Below are 20,443 nucleotides of genomic sequence, written 5' to 3'. Positions count from 1 at the left end.
TTCCAACAACAGTTCCAGCTAGGCAATGCCAAGGCAGTTAGAGATGTGTGCACTGAGACCTTCATCTCTGAATTTCAATTTTTTTGAAGTCAAATCCACCATCATTAAATTTCTATCGCATCCGCTCAAAATCTTATAAGAACTTTTCTGTCACGCTCTGAAGGCTGGGTGTTCGATGAACCATTGGGAGGTCTTCCTGAGCAAATTCAAAATTTCCATATGCATGTGTCAGGTTCGTGCTGGTTCCTGCTTCCTTCCTGACAGAAGGTTTCATTCAGTGATACTTTACCAGTTTGTACTGCTGTGAAATATTTCCTGGCAAAAAGAAACTTGGATCTGGTGATGTATCCTGGGAAGTGCACGGCTATGTTCAGTACACAAGATCTCCACGTGTATTTGCTATTTATCTGGTTAAAATGCACTTCAAGGAAGGGCTTGGATTCCATGAAATGGTACTCTATGATCTTTATCAGGTCATGTGCCAGCTAGCGTCATTGGTTTTATAAAGTTGCTTTATTCTGCTATGCAATAATCTAGCTGATTAAAAGTTATAAAAATTGTACTTTTCACTAAGGGTGTAAACTAAAACTAATGTTTTCTTCCATCTACCAGTTATTTTTTAATACATTTGATCTACATTAGGTACGATGTGTCTATTGTTAGAAATAAGTGTGTTTTTTAGATTTATTCACCTCAATTGACCCCTGGACAGACAATCGTAAATGTTAAACCTGGTTAAACATTTCAGAGTGCACGGTCAACATCAATTTTCCCTGCACATTATTTATAGGATCTGTCAAATTTTAAAACTTGGGAAAGTGTTAAAAAGTATGCATGTTCTCACTTAAATCAATGGTGGTTGAACACAGGAAATGATTAGTAGTAACGGTTACTTAGTCAATCTAACCATTCATGCACATTAGTAGCAAAAAGACACAATTTGTGCAAATATAAATTAAATGGAATAATTACAGAAATTGTCGGACCTTAAACCGCATTCAACTGCAGACAGCATTTTTTTTCATTTAAATTATGTTCACATATAAACTGCACGGCACTACAATCCGCATGTCTATATTCACACAAAAAAATATGCATGAATGAATGAACTATAAACCAAAGGTTTCATATAGTCCAGAAGTTATAGTAGGGTTATATAAATGGAAACTGAGAATTGTGTCCATTATCTTAACATTGGTAACCATATTGCATTTTAACAACAACAAAAATATGCTGGTTTCCCAAATGTGAGTGTTTTACTGTTATACATGTGTCTTTTAGCAGCATGAATCTCCTGTGATTATCTAATTTACGACTTCCACATCCTCATCGGGGTGATACGCCCATTAATCTTTGAATTTCACAGGGTCACACCTGTGGCACATGCTGTTTTTATTAGCACTGAGGGGGAACTTGGGTCCATTGTGGCGCAATGTTGACCTCTGTTTCATAAAGAAACTTCCTTTGACACCAGCTTTTCTGCAGGTGTACGTGCATACTATAAAGAAGTGTCTGTGTGGGTCATGTTTTCCTTCTGCCAATATCATCATTCGGGTATCAGGAGACCCAATGTAAAGAACTCCTCTGGGTTTATCAACTTTATGAGGCAGCTCTCAAGAGCAAGGTGGGCCTGATGTCAGACAGAGGAACACATGGTACCCTGTTTGTGGATGAAGCCCCTCACGATTGCCATTTCCTGGTGTGTTGCCGTGTCGCCATGCAATACCTCGACAAATGGCGTCTGCACATTCATGGTCTTTGTTTTGATGTTGTAATCGCACCATCCTCAAAATCCCATCTGCCTTCATTCATGAATGGAATGTTTTCTCAAAGATTGAAAATAAACCACCATATTCAAGCCCTTGGCCATTAAATCTATGCACACAGCGCTTGCATTTAGCATGAGATTCTTGGAATTAGAGATGAAGTGGAGAAGAGAAGAAAAATACATGGGGAGTTTACATTCAATTGTAAATGTACCTCCCTTGGAAATGTTTATTCTCTGATTTTTTGGGGGTGGGTGATGCTTTTCTTGGGTGTTGTGGTTTCATTCACTGCACTCACAGTTCAATCTCCTACAGACACTTCACTATAAAGAACTATTGAGAGGTCCACTGCTTAGCAGGGCCTCCTTAAATATCCATGTGACCATCAGCACCTCTTGTACATATTTGGCCGAAAACCAAGCTGTTATAATCACACTAATCCATCCTTGGAAGAGGTGTTTTCCTGGGTAAAATTAGGAGGGAGTTTTAACATTCCATCAGATTTTACCTGCTTGGTCCACTCACATTTGCTTTGGCAGACACAAGGTTGGGTGTTTCTCTATGTTACATAATTAAGTCTGAAATAAAAATGGAAAGCTGATGCCAGAGTTGGAAAAAGGATTTTCTTTTCAAATATCATAGTACATGAAAAGTCAAAATTATAATAGAAATCCTAGTCATGACACTTGACAAGGTTAGAAATGATTTAACAAATTTTACAAATAATAATGATTTTGCAGCGATGACAGTGTTGCAAACCTTTCCTCTGGCAATTTAGTTGTTAATTTGTTTAGCTCCTCCCACAACAGCTCAATGGGGTTGAGTTCTGGTGATTGTACTAGCCATTCAGTTACAGATAAATAAACAGCGACAATATTTTCAACAAGATTCTCTTTTTGCAGCCATTTAGATTTTGTTCTATGATCTTTTGACTTTTCACAGAAATATATATATATATATATATATATATATATATATATATATATATATATATATATATATTTCTAATTTTCCTTAAGAAAAAAAATCAAATTTTATTTAGAAGCGTCTAAAAAAATCTAATTAAAAAAATAGGATGCTGTACTCGTTCCATATTGATTCTCATTTTCTTATTTGTTCCCTTTTTTTTACACTATTAAAGCTTACAAAGCTCCAACACAAGATGAATTGCCTCGTGTGTTATTTCTCAGAGGCCCTTGAAAGTATGTTTTCAGAGTTCCAGAGGCTTAGCACACATGTGACGTACCGCATCAACTGACTCCCTCGATGGGATGTTGTATGGAGAGGTGTCACTTAGAGGAACACTGAGAATGATTGAGTCTTAGGGGGTCTGTGTGTTTAGGATCAACTAGGGTTTTCTTTTTCCTGCTACTATGTTGTCCTGCGGCTTAGTACACCCGAGTGTAAGGCTACCTTCTACGTCTTTCATCATTCATGTAAACAATGTACACGTGTGTGCGTGTGTGTGTGTGTGTGTGTGTGTGTGTGTGTGTGTGTGCTCACTTGCACTTGTGCTTCATTCCCTCAGACAATCTTCAGAAAACCTACACACTTCTTTGAGACCTATAGAATATGCTCACATGGTATTTTTATTGCATCATTTGGTGAATTTGGCCATTTGAAACAAGAAATTGTCAAAGTTCTTGCTTCTCCTTATTTCTTATGCTCTCCATTAAAGGACTCCATGGAAAATGTTGCATATTTGCCAAATAAAATTGTCACTGCCCTTCGTTAGTAAATCCGCTTCCACATCGGTTTCATGCAATGAAATGCATAACCGGTTCTGAATGTGCAAATCTTTGCCATATAGTAAATTAAGTCCTAGGTTGTTCTTTTTGAGATTTAGTCAGGTATGCATAGACAATGAATGGAAAGTATGATGGGGAAGTATTTCTCCATTTCCCAGAGCACAGCGCTGCTCTGTCAGAGGCAACCCCCCGAAAAAAAATGCCTCGTTAAGTTACATAAGAGGCCAACAGATGCTCTCTATGACCCTCCTTTTGCGCACCCCTGCTTGTCTCAAACCAACTGATACGTAGATATCTTTGGATCAGTCTAGCCACAGGATTTCTTCTTCATCCTATTTTAGCCAAAGCCTATCTGCAAATGTATATATCTCAGACAGATTGGGTCATGAAGACACTGAAATTATGATTCTCGGATGCTACCATGATTGCACACATAAAATGTAACATGGCACCAGTTGACCCGTCAGAGAAAGCAGTGTGTTAATTATTCATTAGCAATAATTACATGCTACATTGTCATTACAATAGAAGAGATTCAATACAGATCAGAAGTCAGTGGATATGTTTTCTACTACCCTGTTAGACTAAAATCGAGCTGAAAACGTGTCATCTGAGTCACTCATTAGTTGAGGCTAGTTTATGCTCATATTCATAGTAAAGGAAAAAGTACAAATTCAGTCATTAAAAGAACCTAGTTAAAGTATACGATACTATCAGACTTTGAATCGTTGATATCCATTTAATATAAATGAATATGACTAGTCCAACTTGAGCTTTATAAGTTATATAATACTGCATTATTATTATTATGTTTCTTGTCTATTCTTTGTAATGTGCTTTTGACCACAAGGTCATCCTTTCTCTGATATTGGGGAATATAAAAAAGAAATGTTCCAAAGCCCAAGTGCCCACTTTCCTTTTCTGTGGTCCTGAAGCATATTTGATGGTTAGGTGGGTGGTTATTCGGTATGTGAGAGAGTTGCCCATCCGAGCTGGCTGAAAATTTTGCAGACAGTGAGGGGCATTGTATGAGGTCTACTTGGTGGAATCACACAAACCCTCATAAACCAACACCTTCTCATCTATAATGCCTTAATGTCTTGCATCTTTTTATCACAGTATCATTTGAAACACACACACAATATATATATTTATTATGTGCTTTTATACGTTTTATTTAATCATTTATTTACAGCTTTTTCTATACTTAATACAAAATGCTATTGATTATTGTTATGAATATTGAATATATTTTGAAGTTGACAGTTCAAACCTAGACGGCCATGTTGGCTGTTTCCCATCAAAAAATATTTCAAAAGCACCATTACACATCGAGATGTCTGGATATGGATCTGTAAACGAAACATTTAATGAGAAAATTACTTAAACAGAAACTAAACACATCTGCCAAGAGTTTTAAGATATTTTCCCTTTTTGTTCCTCTGAAAATGATACATCTTTTCCACCTGCCAAATTTGCTCCTGTCTCTGTGATTGACAGACAGATTTTTAATCATTGTGCAACAGGAGTAACTTGCTGGAAACAGAAACTATCAACGACCTTTCTAAATCCCCATTTCTTATAATTACATTGCTGATTATTTTTCACGTGAAAATAAACACCCACACATATTGATCTTTTTTCTACACTGCTCCGTTACCTTATTTGCCAAGGAACAAAATGATTCGAAACACATTTGATCTTTCGAAGAATCCAGCTGGGGTTTCCTAAGATCTTTTGTTTGGTTTCATACTAGAATAAATGAAAATAACTTTATACAATTAGGGTTTTTTTTCATATAGTGCACATCTATTTAGTTTTTGAAGAATAAAACAAGAATAAGTCAGCACGCTGATAGAGTAGTTAGCACATTTCCGTCACAGTTCCAAGCTTGAGGATTCAATCCCCAGTGGGTTCCATTTTTCCTATGTGGAATTTTCATGCCCCCACGGTTATTACACAAATATGTGATTTTTTTAATGAAAACCTGCCTTGGGAAACCATTTTGGACACCCATCTTCAATAAAAGCATTGCACACAACTGTTATTTAAGCACTGACAGCTTGGATAATCACTTTGCTGTTATTTCAAAGTAAACAAACAATATATTGACACAATTATAGAAATTGTTATTTAAATTATGAGATTGTGTGAATATTTTACAGGTGATTTTTAATTTATTCTGCATTTCAACACGCATTTATTTGTTTCTCTTCAAGTGGAACAGCATGTGGAAATTATTTTATTGGGGAATAGAAAACGAAAGCAACATTTTTTTCCACATTACATTTGATACTAATTTCTCCAGGGGCAACATTGTGGTTGACTTTTAACCAGGGTAGCACATTACATCTCAGTCAAACATGGGCTGATCCCCATAAGGAGTACATGAAGGAGGCTGTGCTACTGAAGAGGCCTTTTCACAAGACATCTCCTCTCATCTGTGCGTGTCTGCCAGTCTAATCCTCTGTGTCTCTGCGTAAATCAACTCTAAATCTTGCGTATTTGCCAACGTTCACTGTTTACCTTTCATCGGAGGTTGAACCTGCATCAGCAACGGTTGCACACGAAGCTCATCAAAGGTCCACTCAAGGCATTTGATTACACCGACATTCTTCGTTTTAGGCATTTTCCGACGCCAACAGGGTTGTTTGCTGTATACTGGATACCACTTTTGACAGGACTCTAATATGAAATTTAGAAAGAATGACTGTATTTTATGTTTTGTTTTCTCTCAGTGAAGACAATTCTGGTTTAGACGCACCATCTATTTAATCAAATACCGTCAGATGCACACTTTAATGAACCGGGCACTTGTTGCTCAGCTTAAAGGTTAATTTTTATGAAGATTTTTCATTACAATTACATACCTGTCAACCTCTGCCGATAACTGCCCTTATAAATGATTATGATTCCCCTTACAAACCCCCAAAAAACCTTACAAACACCGTACGAGTCGTACGGTGTTTGTAAGGTTTTTTGGGGGTTTGTAGGGGGAATCATAATCATTTATAAGGGCAGTTATCGGCAGAGGTTGACAGGTATGCAATTAGTGCACATGAGTTGGTTTGTCAAGAATTTGTGTGTTTGCATGAGTTAAATCGTGGGACTCCATCATTCATATTCAGTAATCATTCATTGGTAACGTGTTGATTACAACATATACTGTATGTTATGGTACTTTTGATCTGGCTAATTGTCAAAATGTTTCTTTCAAATCGTTTGGATGAATTGCTCCTATTAGCTTTTTGAGCCTCATATTATTGTTGCCTCCAGGCTCCTCTTGATTCACTGGGTCCATTATTGCATCTTTGTTGGTGACTCTGAGTACCATAATTACTACCGAAAAAAAACAAAATATGTGTGGTCCTGAAGAAGCCAGGCACAATTCTTGCTTTTGTATCCATGCCGTGTATCTTCAGCTGCCAAGTCTGGCCCCTCACTAAACTACCACCAACCCCTGACCCAATCTACCACTTCGAGACAACCAGCATAAAATGGAATCCAGACCGTCACTGTTTCCAATTACATCCTATTTAATCATCCAAAAGGTCGACCTTTCATCACCTCCTGGTCATGAGTTGATAACAAGTACAGTGAATGCTGCATTCCTCTGGTTCTTACCTGGGTAATGCGATCCCCTGAAATATTCTAGCTGCCTTATTAAATTGTGTATTTTCTAGACATACATCTATAAGCACAAGAGAAACATGCCTCGTTGATGATCATACTGATAACACTATGGTTTTGGTAGCTCAGTGGCAGAACAACCATGTTTAAACCGAGGAACATTATTATTGGGCTGACTTTTCTGAATTCTGCATATCAAGATGGGACAATTTAATCCCCTGTTTACTTTTTAGTGTGCCAATAATTCACTTTCTTGAGCAATTTTAAGAGAATGCTTGGAAGAAAATGTGAAAATTTAATATTGTGTCATTTCTACATTGTTTTTTCCATATTACCTGAGGTAAGGAGTGATAGAAAATTAATATTTGGATACCTTTTGGGATGAAGGAAAACAGCTGCCACTACTACTGAGCCATCGCTGCTATAATATAACATTGTTCACCACTTTTCCACGCTTTAGCAATTTAAATATTAATATAGTAAGCAACATGAGGGCCAGAAAACTGACATACTCTCTGCAATCACAATTATGATTTATTAAGTCTAACAAAAGATGAAACAATGATATAAAATTATACAATCTTCAGAAAACATTACTTTGTTCATTTATTTCACTCATAGCTAAGATTTCTGGGTAATTCTCATCTTTAATGGAAGAAACCTAACAGGAAGACAGGGGGGTCTAGAGAGCAGGAATTTTCTAGTGTTTAAGTCTCATGACCCATGGTATGCTTGCAAAAATAACAGCGGTAAAGGCTTACTGACTAGTCAGGCCAACAGAAATGCAGGTAATTCCTGCTGTATGGGGAGTAAGAGTGCAGACAAACATGCCAAGTATATGACTATATTTATCTTATACAAAGATTTAGGCTTGCTTAATACGCATGATGTTGTTCAAATCTACGTGCAGTAAAATGTGGTTAATGTGCATTTCCCATATTATTGCTGAGAATAAGAAGTGTCTGCTGTACATGGAAACACAAGGAAAATACAATAAATTTTGATTCAGGTGTGTGTTGTCAATTTTGACTTAGTATAGAGATGCTATTTTTTGCAGTTGTGCAAGTGTTACAAAAAATACAATCACATTTCATGAAATGAAAACACTATAAACATTGAGGAATAGTCGTGGTGAGAAACAAATGTTTTGGAGGTTAGTCGCTTCACAGACAGACTAAACTCGGTTAGCTTTCGGGTGTATCTGTGTGTTCTTTTCAACTGGATTTGACTCTGTCATATTGTGCCCATTATGAATTACAGGACATGAAGGGTTTTATATTCGTCATAATATTTTCTGATTTGTTATGGCTGGTGCTGCGGTGCGTTCACCTATAAAAAAAACGGAAAAAACTAAAGCCATTCTCGCTCAGTTAGATTGTGTTTTTGTTTTTTAAATTGTTTTCATATTGGCTTAAATAATTCCTCAATGTAGAACTATGGTGTATTTGCTTTCTGTAGCTTGTCTAACGATGTGCATGCTGTTAGGCTGGAAGAGTTTATTTGGCTGACATGGGAACCAGGGACCCACACACATTGTATACAGACAAACCTCCAAATTAGGTGGTCTGTTTTGTCAAGAACTGCACAGTGATATACTTTGCCGGTTCAAAAAGTCGGATGTTTATTATTCTTTACCTTATCACTAAGCCCTACCAAACATGGCCCAGGCAGTAACTGAAGCATGACAGTCTGGACTCTCAGAAAACGATGTGGAACAGGAAACACAGTTGTGACAACATTCCTGAAGATGCATTATAACATTTACACTTCATGTTGGACCATAATTGTAGAGATTTTTTCGCATGGCATCATTTTAAACACAGTATGTTCACATTTAACCCAGCCTAAAAATGTTTTACAACTGTTTCCTCTGTTTTCGTTGTGGCAAATATGACATATTTCCTCACAGGGTTGAACGGTTGATAAAATAGTTTTTCCACACCTACCTGCTACATATAAAAACTATGCCTTTGTCCACACGTAAAACCCAAAAAGGAAGAATGGTTTAAGTTCCTGTTTCATTTCAAAATATCCTTGAGCAAGAAACTAAATTATTCCTTCTTATTGGATGCTATGAATAAGAAGAGATTTTTTTCTCATGACAGATTTTCCCATTATTGGGAAGTCACCAGAAAATGTCATGAAATGTTACGTTTAATAAAACAGAGCATTGACATTTTGTTTTGTTCCCCTTATTTGATTATTAACATTATATCATACCAGGTTGAGCACAGTGAAGTCTTGGTCTACCTCACTGTCTTTAGGTTTGGCGTTTGAGTCTCGGCTCATGTCCCCATTGTAGAGCTTTAATGTTCTGCCCTTGACTATGTAGCTCAAGGGTGTCAGACTCGGGTTGGTTCGCGGGCCGCTTTAACATCAACTTGATTTCATGTGGGCCAGACCATTTTAGATATAATATTTAGATATTTTTTTATAAATGGATTAAATGAACTGGATTAAAAGCCCTGAAATTCAGTTTTGTATAGATCTAAAACAATGTTTATTTTAGCTTTTTTTTTAAATATATTTTTAGATTTTACAAAATGATTTTTGAACTAAAAACACAGAAAAAATGATTAAAAAATTACAATTGTTGATTTTAAAGGGGGAAAATCAGGACATTTAATATACATCTATACTCTTCATTTTAATTTGATCCTAAAACAGAAAGTCGGCACTCATGATTTACTTTCCCGGGCCACACAAAATGATGCGGCGGGCCAGATTTGGCCCCCGGGCCGCCACTTTGACACATTTTGATTATCTCCAGGCACCCTGGTTTCTTCACACATTCCCAAACTGTGTGTTAAATTAATTCAAGACTGATCAAAGATTTCATTTCAACCCCAAAATTCTTAGTCCTCCAAAAAAATGTGGATGATTTATTTCCTAACATCTGCTTCCCACTTTACCTTGTGCTGTATCCCACTTTGAGGCAGAGGTCACATTTGGGCAAGTGGGTGAATGTTGCACTGATGCTCGTGACCTTGTCAGCTTAGTGTCAAGCCCCCACTTTCATAAATCCTTCTCTTGTTATTCACACTCTGAAAGCAGGCGGAAGCAAAGCTGTTCCAGACTTTTCCATGTGGTCCAGTGACAAAGTTGTTTAGTTCTGCATGGGAAGCATTTGTGCGCTCAGATGCAAAGACAAACTTTTTACAAGCGTGCCTACTCCCTTCCTCACAGCTGTTTGCAGCCTCTATTGTTGCTTTTGGTTTCAAATTGTTAGCGGGATATTTTTAGTTAAATGTTTCCTGAGTCCTAGAACTTTCAAGTTTGTCCAATTATTCCTCGTTGACAATTGCAGGTTGAGTGAACGGACAGGAGACCAGTTGTTATTTTTGGTTTGGCTGTGGTACCGCAGCAAGCAGTTGGAGGCAGGTGGTAAGATGATTGGATAATACACACCCAGAGGGTTGTGACACACTGGCAGTCCAAACATTGGTCAGAAATTGCTCCATTAAGTTGTTAAAATGACAGATTGGTTAACCTTGATGTTATGGCTGCAAGCGGTAAAGGCTTCGTTTGATGAATGTGCAGAGTATTCCGAAAAGTCAAACAGAATGCATTACGAGTGGTTGTTCAAACTGACGTTTGTGGTTTGGACTCTTGTTCTTTTTCCTTCCGTTAACTAAATTGTGTTTGTTCGCAGAGCAGACAGAAGCTTATTCCAAAGTTTTATCTTTGCACCTTATATTAGTCACTAGATTATCAAAAAGTGAAGCATTAAAATTCAGATGTTTGATTATTATATAAAGAAATGCAAGATAAAGTCACAAAAGTGTTACAACAAAAGATGTATTTCTTCCAACGTATGCATTCAGTGCATAGTTTTTTGTGACTAACTGTGCCAAGCTTATGTTTGTAGATTGACATCAGCTAAAAATAAATAAGTGTTGAAAAATTATTTTGGTGTCTCACTCAGTGATCCAGAATTATGCACTCTGGAATTGGTTATTTTTGGATTTTTTTTCCCTATATGTAATTTTGAAAGAGATTGTCAAACCTGCACTATTTTAGACGTTGGTGATCTCACTGACCATACGATTCTAAAAAACGTAGTCAATGGCATTATTCCAATGAATTTCAGATGTCATGTCATTCCATGAATCAGTTATATGAAGCATGTAATATTTGGTGAACCTCTATCTTAATCCTGTTCTGTGAAAGAAGCTGAAATATGCAGTTTAGAGAGCACAGCCTTTCTTCCTGAGATGGGTGGAGCAATTTGGTCATAAGGAGAGGCCCAAAAATACAAGTTCAAAGCTCTCATTGAGAGTTTAAAAATCATTTACAGTGATTTTCTCAACAGAAATATTTTAGTTAGTGGGGCAATCTATCTTGTCAGTTTATTAACAGTAGATTATGTATTGGAGCTATTTTCTTGAATCAATTTTAAAGTAAATGCCTCATTAGGTTCATTTGTGATGCAACACCGTCAGAGATGTGATATTTTGTGGCATGTTGACCTGACATGGTCCCCAAGGAATCAAATAGTATAATTTTCATCTTAAATAAATGATGAACTTATTTTTTAGTGGGTTTCATGCTATGTCTCTTGAAAATTCCAAAACAAATGAACTTTTTTCTTTTTTTTTTGGAGAAAGAGAGAGACCCAAAGCCAAGTTATACATTCAACTCATAAACTCAAAGAATAAATCTTGACTGCAAAAATATTTGACTATAGTAAAAGGATTCTCTCTCCATCCTACTTCCTGGAAATAATTCTAAAGTGACTGTTGTGGGCGCACTTTATCATTATTTGGTGAATGTGCCTGCAGGGAACATATACCAAAGTGCTTATACTGGCCAGAGATGTGTTTGATGTCCTCAGTTCAAATAGTCACAGTGATGGATGAAAGTTTTCATAATCATGTTATTCTCCGCAGGAGAGCCCATCAAAATGAAATGTAGTATTATGAAATGATAAGTACATACAGGTCATGGTGGTTATAAGAACTATCAAGCATGCCAAAGAAGAAGGTGCTTTAGTACTGTGTAATGTGGCATTTGAGATCAGCAACTACCCCCATGTTATCTACTTTGGGATAATTGAATTTAGAACCAAAAAAAGATATCTTAACAATTAATTCTGCATGTTTCAAATCTGTAATCATTCAAGGGGATATTCCAGTCTCAAATGGCAAATGAATCCAAATCCATTTTGAGTTCCAATACAGATTAGTGTTTAATTTTTCCCCATTGTTTTGCTTAATGTCTTTTTTTATTCATGTTTAAAGAACCCACCTCTTGTAAAAGAAAGGTTCCTTCCCTTGTCAGATTGTGCAAGGTCAGATTTTATGTTTTTGTTGCAAACAATGGGATGTCATTAAAGGAATTGAAAATGCAATTATTGTCATCTTGACTGGTGATATTGGAAAGAGTAGTACATCAAGATAGTACATTAAATGTCAGTGGCATAGAAAAAGACTGACATCTAGTGTTGGAAGTAGAAACCCTTACAAAGTAAGACCAATATGAAAATGTCATTGGCATAGACAAAGACTGACATCTTGTGTTGGAAAGTGAAACCCTTAAAAAGTAAGACCAGTATAACAATGCCCCTTAAACACAATGAATCAATAATAGCAGCCAGACTAAACTTTGACAAAAAGAAATTACTATGAAAATACAGTTTAAGTATGAACATTTCATGTGATCAGATGCAAAAAAGGGTGGACAGACATTTTCTACTTTAAAAGTGGTAAAATTACTAAAAAGGCACACATTTTCATGTATTTTTTACTTTTAAACTATGGCTCTTAAGGATTAACATTGGAAAATATGATTTATTTTTATAGCTCTCTCTGTCAAAAAGTTTGCCCCTGTTTTAAGTGCATGATAGTTATAATTTGACTAAAATCCATGCGGGTAGCAAAAAGTGACGCTTCCATAAATGGCCACCAGACGTCGCTAAAACTCTATATTTGCGGGGCAGTTTCATTCCCAGAATCCCCACAACTAGCGGTTGATGCATTTGAAAGATTCAAAAACTTCAGAAGCGACCACGAACGTTCAAGAATTGTTGGTCTAGTTCAGTGTAACCTGTTTTTCACGTTTTGGATTTACGCATCTCGAGAAAATACTTGTCATTTGACAAAATGCCCTGGTTAGTGCTTAATTGCGGTATTTGAATCTCGCTTTTGGCTCGGAAGTGCTGTTTGCGATAGTTGTGCAGCAAGGCTAAGCGGCTAGTTTGACCACATTTAGCAACAATGCTAAGTTGTATGTTTGTTGGTTTAGCTCAATGCTAACAGCTGTAAGTTAGCAAATGAACATTCGAGTTGAAGGACGTTGCGAATCGGAGTGTTGCGAATGATACTTTTAAAAAATCCGCTACTGTGACGATGTTGTCAGCGCGGTTGGCGAAAATATGCTACTGTAAGGAGGATAGTTGTTTAGCTAGCATGGCTAATGCTAATATCACCAGTAGCAAACCAATGTTATTTGCTTTAGTCATGTTGTTTTTGTCGGACAGTTTTTCTCGCTGTAATCTTTATAGTTCTAACTGTAGCTTTATTTGTTTGAAAAACACATCCGATCATCCACAATTATATAAATGACGCATCCTCCCTTTACTTGTTTTCCCCCTTTTGTACAGTCTACCTCATTTGTGAGGCGTGATATGTTTGTCTATCGAAGGCAATTCTCCAAGGTCAAGAAGAAAAATCCCAATGGCATCTTGTGACTTCACCTGCATCTTTCAAAGACCATGAAGCAGGTATGGTGTATGCCTTCTATTAGCAATGCCTTATTGTGTAAATAGTGAGGTTGTTGAGACATTCCTGGTGACTGTCGATATAGTGCTGTGCTATTGTTGCGGTAGATGCATAGCAATAGTGGCCCTCATCCCCTATCCTTCTGTTTTAGGTGGATATTAGAAATAAGGACGAATTAGATAAGAAAAGGTGAGTCGTTGCTCCATGTCTACAGCTGTGTCATTCATTTTTTTCCTTTTAGTCACCTGACTTTTACAGTGAACTGTCATAGTCTTGAATTCTGTTTTTTCACTTGAAGTCAACTTCCATGTTTTCTCTTATTTCCAGAAACCAGGTGCACTGCAAAGTACACAGTCCAGGCAAGGAAAAGAGGTCCTCTCTTTGCAAGAGGAAGTCTTCTCTAGCCCAGGAGGTGGCCTTGAAGCTGCAGTGTAGAACATCCAATGTTGACCAAGCCCGTAAACCCGGCATGGCCAACAAAGAAAACGAGGTGACATGCTCGGATGTGAGGGGCAATTGCTACAAAGATAAGTGCAGGTTGTCTGTGAACGTCACAGAGGCCTCTCAGATGGCAGGTCCCAGCTCTAAGTACAGTGATTTTACTGAGGTCAGAATACTTCTTAAAAATTCAACTCCAAACCTTGTTGTACTTTACTAACAGTCTTTCAATTTTGTTACTCCATAGTTATCAAAGGATCACGAAGCAGTGACTCATATTCTCTTTGGAAGAAATCTCCGACTTAAAGTGGCCCTCACACTCTGGCGAAGAAATCCCATTGAATTAGTGGCTTATCTGATTGTGTACACAATTTTATTATTAGTATTTATAACCTATTTTGTTATTGTTGCATTTAATATTTATCGACCTGTCATTAATACCATTTGATCTGTAGAATTCAAGACAAAGGAGTGCTGCTTGACCTGTTACCTGTCATAACAAACAAGTGAGTCTGTTGAGTTTACCAGAAGTTCCATTTATGATTTGCAATATGCTTTTGAAGTTGCAGGACTCTGGGCACATTGGTTCATTAGAATATTCTCATGTGACATTAGAAATTTCAAAATGGAGCAGAATGTAAGAAACTCGAAAATTACAGTGGTCACAAATAGCATGCTCAGATTGCTGTCACAATGTAATATCCATGTACTTTTTTCAAATTTGTAGTCAGTATACAGTATTTGATGAGAATATGATTCACAATTGTGGCAGTTTAGGGTTTGAAACAGCATGCAATTGGTTGTTCACAGTGCTGAGTAAGAATACATTATCATGCAGCACAATATAGCATTCCTATATACAACACCTAATAATATAATATATAATTCAACAGTTTGAAATCAAATCAAAGGCATCGTAATACTTAAATCGTTTTCTGTTATATTTCATTATTTGCTTATTTTTACTTTTTATGTGTTTTATCAGCCTTCAAACGGAAGCGCCATATTTTTCACTTGGATGCTGTGTTGACCTCATACCCCAAGTAAAAGTGGTTCTTTCCAGTAAATATGAAGAGTAAGTTTTGCTCCATATCTGTCCGTGGTCTAACTGTCATGGATAAGTATTGATCTGACTCTTTCAAGCAAAAAGATAAAGTTTCTTACATCTGTACTATAAATTAGATCTCCTGTTAAAGAAGCAAAAACTTGTATGTCTTCTCAAATCAAAGACATTGTTGACATTTGTGTGTTATGTCCTTTTATTAGACAGATAATTGTGGGTTTACACTGGGTTCAGGCTGTCTTCAGGAAATGGTGGCCAGACCTTTCAAAAACAGAGAAACAACTGCGGGACAGTTTGGACACCAGGTGGGAACTGCATGTTGATCTGGACGTCACACAGAAAATTATTGCAGATCTTTCACAAATCTCCGAGCACCTTCGTATGCTGCGATTGGTAAACTAAGAATACTGATACAGTAAAACTAAATGCTATGAAGGGAAGAGAAAAAACAGACAATATGCTGATATTGCACGATCCTTTAATAGTACAGCTTATTAGTACTTGCCTCATGGTGTCAAAGCTGGACAAGTGAGATAAGACTGGCATGTTATGACACTGCTATTGATTGCAAGTTGCTTTTAGGTGAAAAAGGCCCGAGTCAAAGCATCCCATTTTGGTGATTTGGGTTTTTGCTTTCTTCCTACCCGCTATAGGAACATTATAGTCTTGAAGCAACATCTAAGGGACTTGTGGAAGGATGGATCCAGGTTATGTCTGCTTTCAGGTTCTACTGGAGATCTGGCAAAGGTGAGGAAAGTCATCGTTGTGTTTGTCTTTAGTGTTGACCAAAATGTTAACTGGCATTTATCAGACTAAGCAAAGCTGTTAATCTTATTTAGATGCTCAAATTCAAGCTTAGTGAATGTGTCCTGCTCTGCTCATTGCTTTCTTAACATTAACAAAACACTGCTAGAGCCAGTTGAATTGTTTGTTTTGTTAAAATGCATAACAACCCATGTCCTGTTTCAGGGTGTGTGTCTAGGTTGCCAATTGCTATAAGCCCTAATGTTAAAGTGACTCATAGGGCTGTTTTCATCCTTCTGTTGTGACTTTAAATGAGTTTGTCAGTAGTAGAGTTCCAATCCATTTGAACTAGGAGGGCTGACAACACACGGAAATTTAATTTTTAAAAATGTAATTTAATTAATTGGATGCCATTCACTCATGGGCAGCCAATACATTAATAATACATTGAAAAACAGTGTCATTTTCTCAAGTGCAATATTGGAGAGAGAAAAAAAGTCCAGGATTTCCAGACGTGGCCTTTGTTGATTTATCAGATATTTTTTAGATGCTTGCACAGTGTTAGCCAAACAATTTGGAGAATATCCTACATTGTCCATCATTGCGCGTGATGTTAGTAACACCTAATAATTGTTCAATGCGTGAATATACAGAATCAAGACTGTTTATTTGTGCGATAAGCAGGAGGTCAGTCAGTCATGTTAGTAAACATTTTGATTATATTCACACCAATGATTTCAAATCTGACCACTGATGTAATCCTTGCTTTGTCTCAATGTTGCAGGCAATTGAAGCATATGTCCTTCAGCTGCCCTGACTGTTATTCATGTAGCACTCCAAGGATGTGACCACTACTGCCATATTGCGGCTGTGTTTTTGTCTGGATGATGACATCCGACGTATGGACTGGACCATGGTTTTGTTAACTTGTCACTTCAGAAAAACAACGTGTTATTGTTGGTGCCCACTTAAGCAGGCTTGGGAGTACATTTCTGCTGAAGAAGCACAGCTAGTGACTGCTTCACATTGAAGTGGACCGTCTCAAAGGGTGGGGGACAAATGGGGCCCTCCATGAGATCAGATATGTGTTGCTCTATAAAGTGCCAAGCTTGTCTGTCACTACACGTCTTGGCACCACAGATTGCAAATGCACTTGGATTCATGAATGGCCCGCTGGTAAGATGTTTTAAACCTGCGTTCTTTGGAATCGGGAACTTGAAATTGCGTCAGTCTTAAGTTATGAATGTGCTTCTTGTGTCCTATATGTTTGTCATTTGAACTTGATGGCATGGCAAGTTATTCTTTTAATCTTTTAAAATAAATTTGATAGAAAAAAATGTTCTCTTTTTTGTTTTTGGGTTATAAGAATTGTGGGCTTTGTCGTTCATGAGAGCTATAGGAACTGGCAAGTACTTGTTATTCTGTGTAATATACAAAATATTCAATTCTATTATACACCTCAATACTTTGATCCTACTTGCAGTACCATTTTGGCCACAAGTCTTTCATATTGCTCCTTTACAGTTGAGCAATAAAGCTTTCTTATTTGAATGACGTCATTTTCGCTGCGCCTGCTGATGTGCAGTCTTCCTCGGAATCGACATAAGCGCGCACGCATCTTAAAGTGGTTGTTGTTTCATATTAAATCGGAATATGTCTAAAATTGAAAAAATGCCACTCTTGTGGCTTTTTGTCCAGACCGCGCTTGTCCTCGCGTCATGTTTCACCGATATGGAAACTGGGCCTGGTGCAGGTGTATCGACGCAGAATACCGGTGATCGGTTTAAAATTGAGGGAAGGGCGATCGTTCCGGGGGTTAAAACACAAGAATGGGTTTCCACGGCACGGGTTCTTGTAGACGGTGAAGACTACGTGGGTTTTCTGAGGTAAGAAATGTTCATTTCATCAGATTGCGAACGAGTTACCCCAACAGACTAACATTAGCATACAAGCTAGTTAACAGGGACTTTACCTTTCCTAATTCCACACAAAATCATATTGTTGAACTAGTCCTGTCAACCCTGACCATCGTATTATAAAATAGCATTTGAATTAAGATATGTTATTCCTGGGAAATGACTTAATAATAATTTGAAACATGTAGTGTCGAGGTCAGGCCTAGTAAGAATGTCCTAATGGCTAATGCTATCATAATAAACTACAAGCAGAGTCGTTTTTTTCTGTAAATAGTTTTCATGGTATTTAAGAAATACAGTTAGCGCGAACTAAGAGAATACATGCAGCAAAATACCCAATTTTTATTTTTGTCAGCTTATACTGATCGAAACTACCTTTACATTTACTGTTGTGTTTTTTGTTTACTGGTGCGTCTCACTTCTGAGACCAGCATTGCATAAAATGCTTGGAAATAACTATGAGAAATGCTGTCGTTAGACGTTAATAACTTGTTTTTGTTTGCATCTCCCCCTGCAGAACTGATGGCAGTTTTGCAGTAAACGACGTCCCCTCTGGTTCTTATGTTGTCGAAATTGTCACCCCTGGATACAGATTTGAGCCAGTGCGTGTTGATATTACATCCAAGGGGAAAATGCGGTAAGTGCGTTCGACTGAACCCTTATTTAAATTAATTTAAAATGTACTGCCTTCATTTTATTTCCTTTTTTAACAGATCTCGCCTTGTAAACTACATTAAGACTTCAGAAGTCATCCGCCAGCCGTATCCCCTCCAAATACGGGCGAGTGGAATTCACAGCTACTTCATGAAAAGGGAAACCTGGGGCTGGACTGATTTCCTCATGAACCCAATGGTAACATATGAAGTCACAATTATCAATTAGGTGTTGTTTCACACTCCTGTTTATGCATTTTATTTTAGTTGCATTATATGTTATGCTTTTAACAGCAAGAAATGAAGTTGTGGAGGATTTTAAATCTGATTGTTTTTTTTTTAGGTCATGATGATGGTTCTGCCATTGCTTATTATTGTTTTACTCCCCAAAGTGGTCAACACTAATGATCCAGAAATGAGAAAGGTAAGAAAATGTTGAAAGGAAGGAGCAGTAGGATGTTAATAATAGTCCTGCTTTTATTAAATTTAATGCGCAACAATACAGCTCAGTGAGCCGTTGGAGTAGAACCAACTAGTCAGCGGTACTATTCCAGATTGTTTAAAGCCTAATGTCTAATAATCATTAATGACATGTTTTTCCGTCTCGTCTTCCAATGGGGCGCATAAAAAATTGTGGTTGGTTTGGGACTTCTGTACTGTGCAGCAAATATATCATTTATATGTGCAATTATTTTGACTTTAGTTTGACCTTCATCCAATTATAGTAGAACACAAAACATATTTTATTGTTCATCCCCAACTGAGCACAGAACTCCGAAACTTGACTATTTGTCCCCTCAAAAGTGAACTAAAAAATTAGCTACTCAATTTACGGCCTGGTTTGATGACATCTTGCTCATATGGCTTTTTTTACAAGAAATAATTATCTGTTTTCTTGCTTTGCGTTATAGGAAATGGAGCAATCCATGAACATGCTCAACCCCAACCCTGAGCTCCCAGATGTGTCTGAGCTCATGACCAAGCTCTTCTCCGGGTCTAAGGGATCCAGCAAGGCAGGTGGCAGCAGCAAAGGAACCAGGCCAGCTGTTAAGAGGAGGTAATGCATGTACCTCATTTGCCTGAAAAAGCACGTCAAGTCATGGATGCAGAATTTTAAGTGACTCCTCATTTTCTCCTGTCACGGGTACTTTTGTACAGTTCTCTTGCTGAACAGATTCAAACTATTTAGAGCCTACAGAGTCATGTTTTGTTCATAAAGTTCTATCAGAAATCCTCTTAAAAGCAGTTTTTTTTCTGCCAGCATGTGATTGTAATCCTTGAGACTTTTGTGTGCTAATCCTTTGGTGTGCTTTGCTGCTAATTCCACTACCTAAAATACAGTTTCTATAAATATTGAGAGATTTTTTTTTTCAGTAATAATACTGTGAATGAAGGGTATTTGAATAAATGGTAGGACTGATTTTAAGATATTATTTAAAAGCTTGGATAAATAAATAACACCATTATATGAAAAAAAATGTTTTGCAGTTTTTATGTGTTTAAAAACAGACTGTGTTGGTCAAGATATTTTCCCTTAAAATCCTAACTATACTTTTCCATTCTTGAAGTTATACTATGTTTTTTCTGCACTGTTGTGCAATCTAAGTTACACACACTGACTGCTGTAGTTATGGTTATCAATTTAGTAAACTTGGAAAAAAGTGTACCTACAGTCAATGGCTTTTTTGTTACACCTTATTTTAAAAATTGGATTTCAATACTTTGGCAGTGTGATTTTTTTTTCTCATTTCACAATGTTTACTTCA

General features: G+C 37.1%; 2 protein-coding genes across 2 annotated transcripts; both read left to right on the top strand.

Annotated features, from left to right (window-relative positions):
- The first annotated feature begins 13,095 nt into the window (after positions 1 to 13,095).
- On the top strand, positions 13,096 to 17,443 carry katnbl1 (katanin p80 subunit B-like 1). Its single transcript, XM_077587268.1, has 10 exons — positions 13,096 to 13,253; positions 13,746 to 13,865; positions 14,015 to 14,052; positions 14,191 to 14,470; positions 14,549 to 14,664; positions 14,757 to 14,807; positions 15,287 to 15,376; positions 15,568 to 15,669; positions 16,018 to 16,111; positions 16,893 to 17,443. Exons 2-10 carry the CDS (start codon positions 13,857 to 13,859, stop codon positions 16,923 to 16,925), a joined length of 813 nt encoding a protein of 270 aa, XP_077443394.1. The 5' UTR covers positions 13,096 to 13,253; positions 13,746 to 13,856; the 3' UTR covers positions 16,926 to 17,443.
- Positions 17,444 to 17,656: 213 nt separating this feature from the next.
- emc7b (ER membrane protein complex subunit 7b) lies at positions 17,657 to 20,397 on the top strand. The gene is made up of 5 exons (XM_077587901.1): positions 17,657 to 17,994; positions 18,542 to 18,661; positions 18,738 to 18,876; positions 19,021 to 19,101; positions 19,589 to 20,397. The coding sequence occupies exons 1-5, from the start codon at positions 17,762 to 17,764 to the stop codon at positions 19,736 to 19,738; spliced, it is 723 nt and encodes a 240-aa protein (XP_077444027.1). The 5' UTR covers positions 17,657 to 17,761; the 3' UTR covers positions 19,739 to 20,397.
- The last annotated feature ends 46 nt before the right edge of the window (positions 20,398 to 20,443 follow it).

Source organism: Stigmatopora argus, chromosome 19 (assembly GCF_051989625.1).
Source record: "Stigmatopora argus isolate UIUO_Sarg chromosome 19, RoL_Sarg_1.0, whole genome shotgun sequence".
NCBI classification, from domain to species: Eukaryota; Metazoa; Chordata; class Actinopteri; order Syngnathiformes; family Syngnathidae; genus Stigmatopora; species Stigmatopora argus.
This window is presented reverse-complemented; position numbering and strand designations above follow the sequence as displayed.

What these genes read in the sequence shown, in the direction of transcription:
- emc7b (XM_077587901.1), top strand. Translation starts at nt 17,762, where the DNA reads ATGTCTAAAATTGAAAAAATGCCACTCTTGTGGCTTTTTGTCCAGACC. An exon ending in GACTACGTGGGTTTTCTGAG is followed by an intron (nt 17,995 to 18,541) that starts GTAAGAAATGTT and finishes CTCCCCCTGCAG; the next exon opens with AACTGATGGCAGTTTTGCAG. An exon ending in ACATCCAAGGGGAAAATGCG is followed by an intron (nt 18,662 to 18,737) that starts GTAAGTGCGTTC and finishes CTTTTTTAACAG; the next exon opens with ATCTCGCCTTGTAAACTACA.
- katnbl1 (XM_077587268.1), top strand. An exon ending in GACGAATTAGATAAGAAAAG is followed by an intron (nt 14,053 to 14,190) that starts GTGAGTCGTTGC and finishes TCTTATTTCCAG; the next exon opens with AAACCAGGTGCACTGCAAAG. An exon ending in TTACCTGTCATAACAAACAA is followed by an intron (nt 14,808 to 15,286) that starts GTGAGTCTGTTG and finishes GTGTTTTATCAG; the next exon opens with CCTTCAAACGGAAGCGCCAT.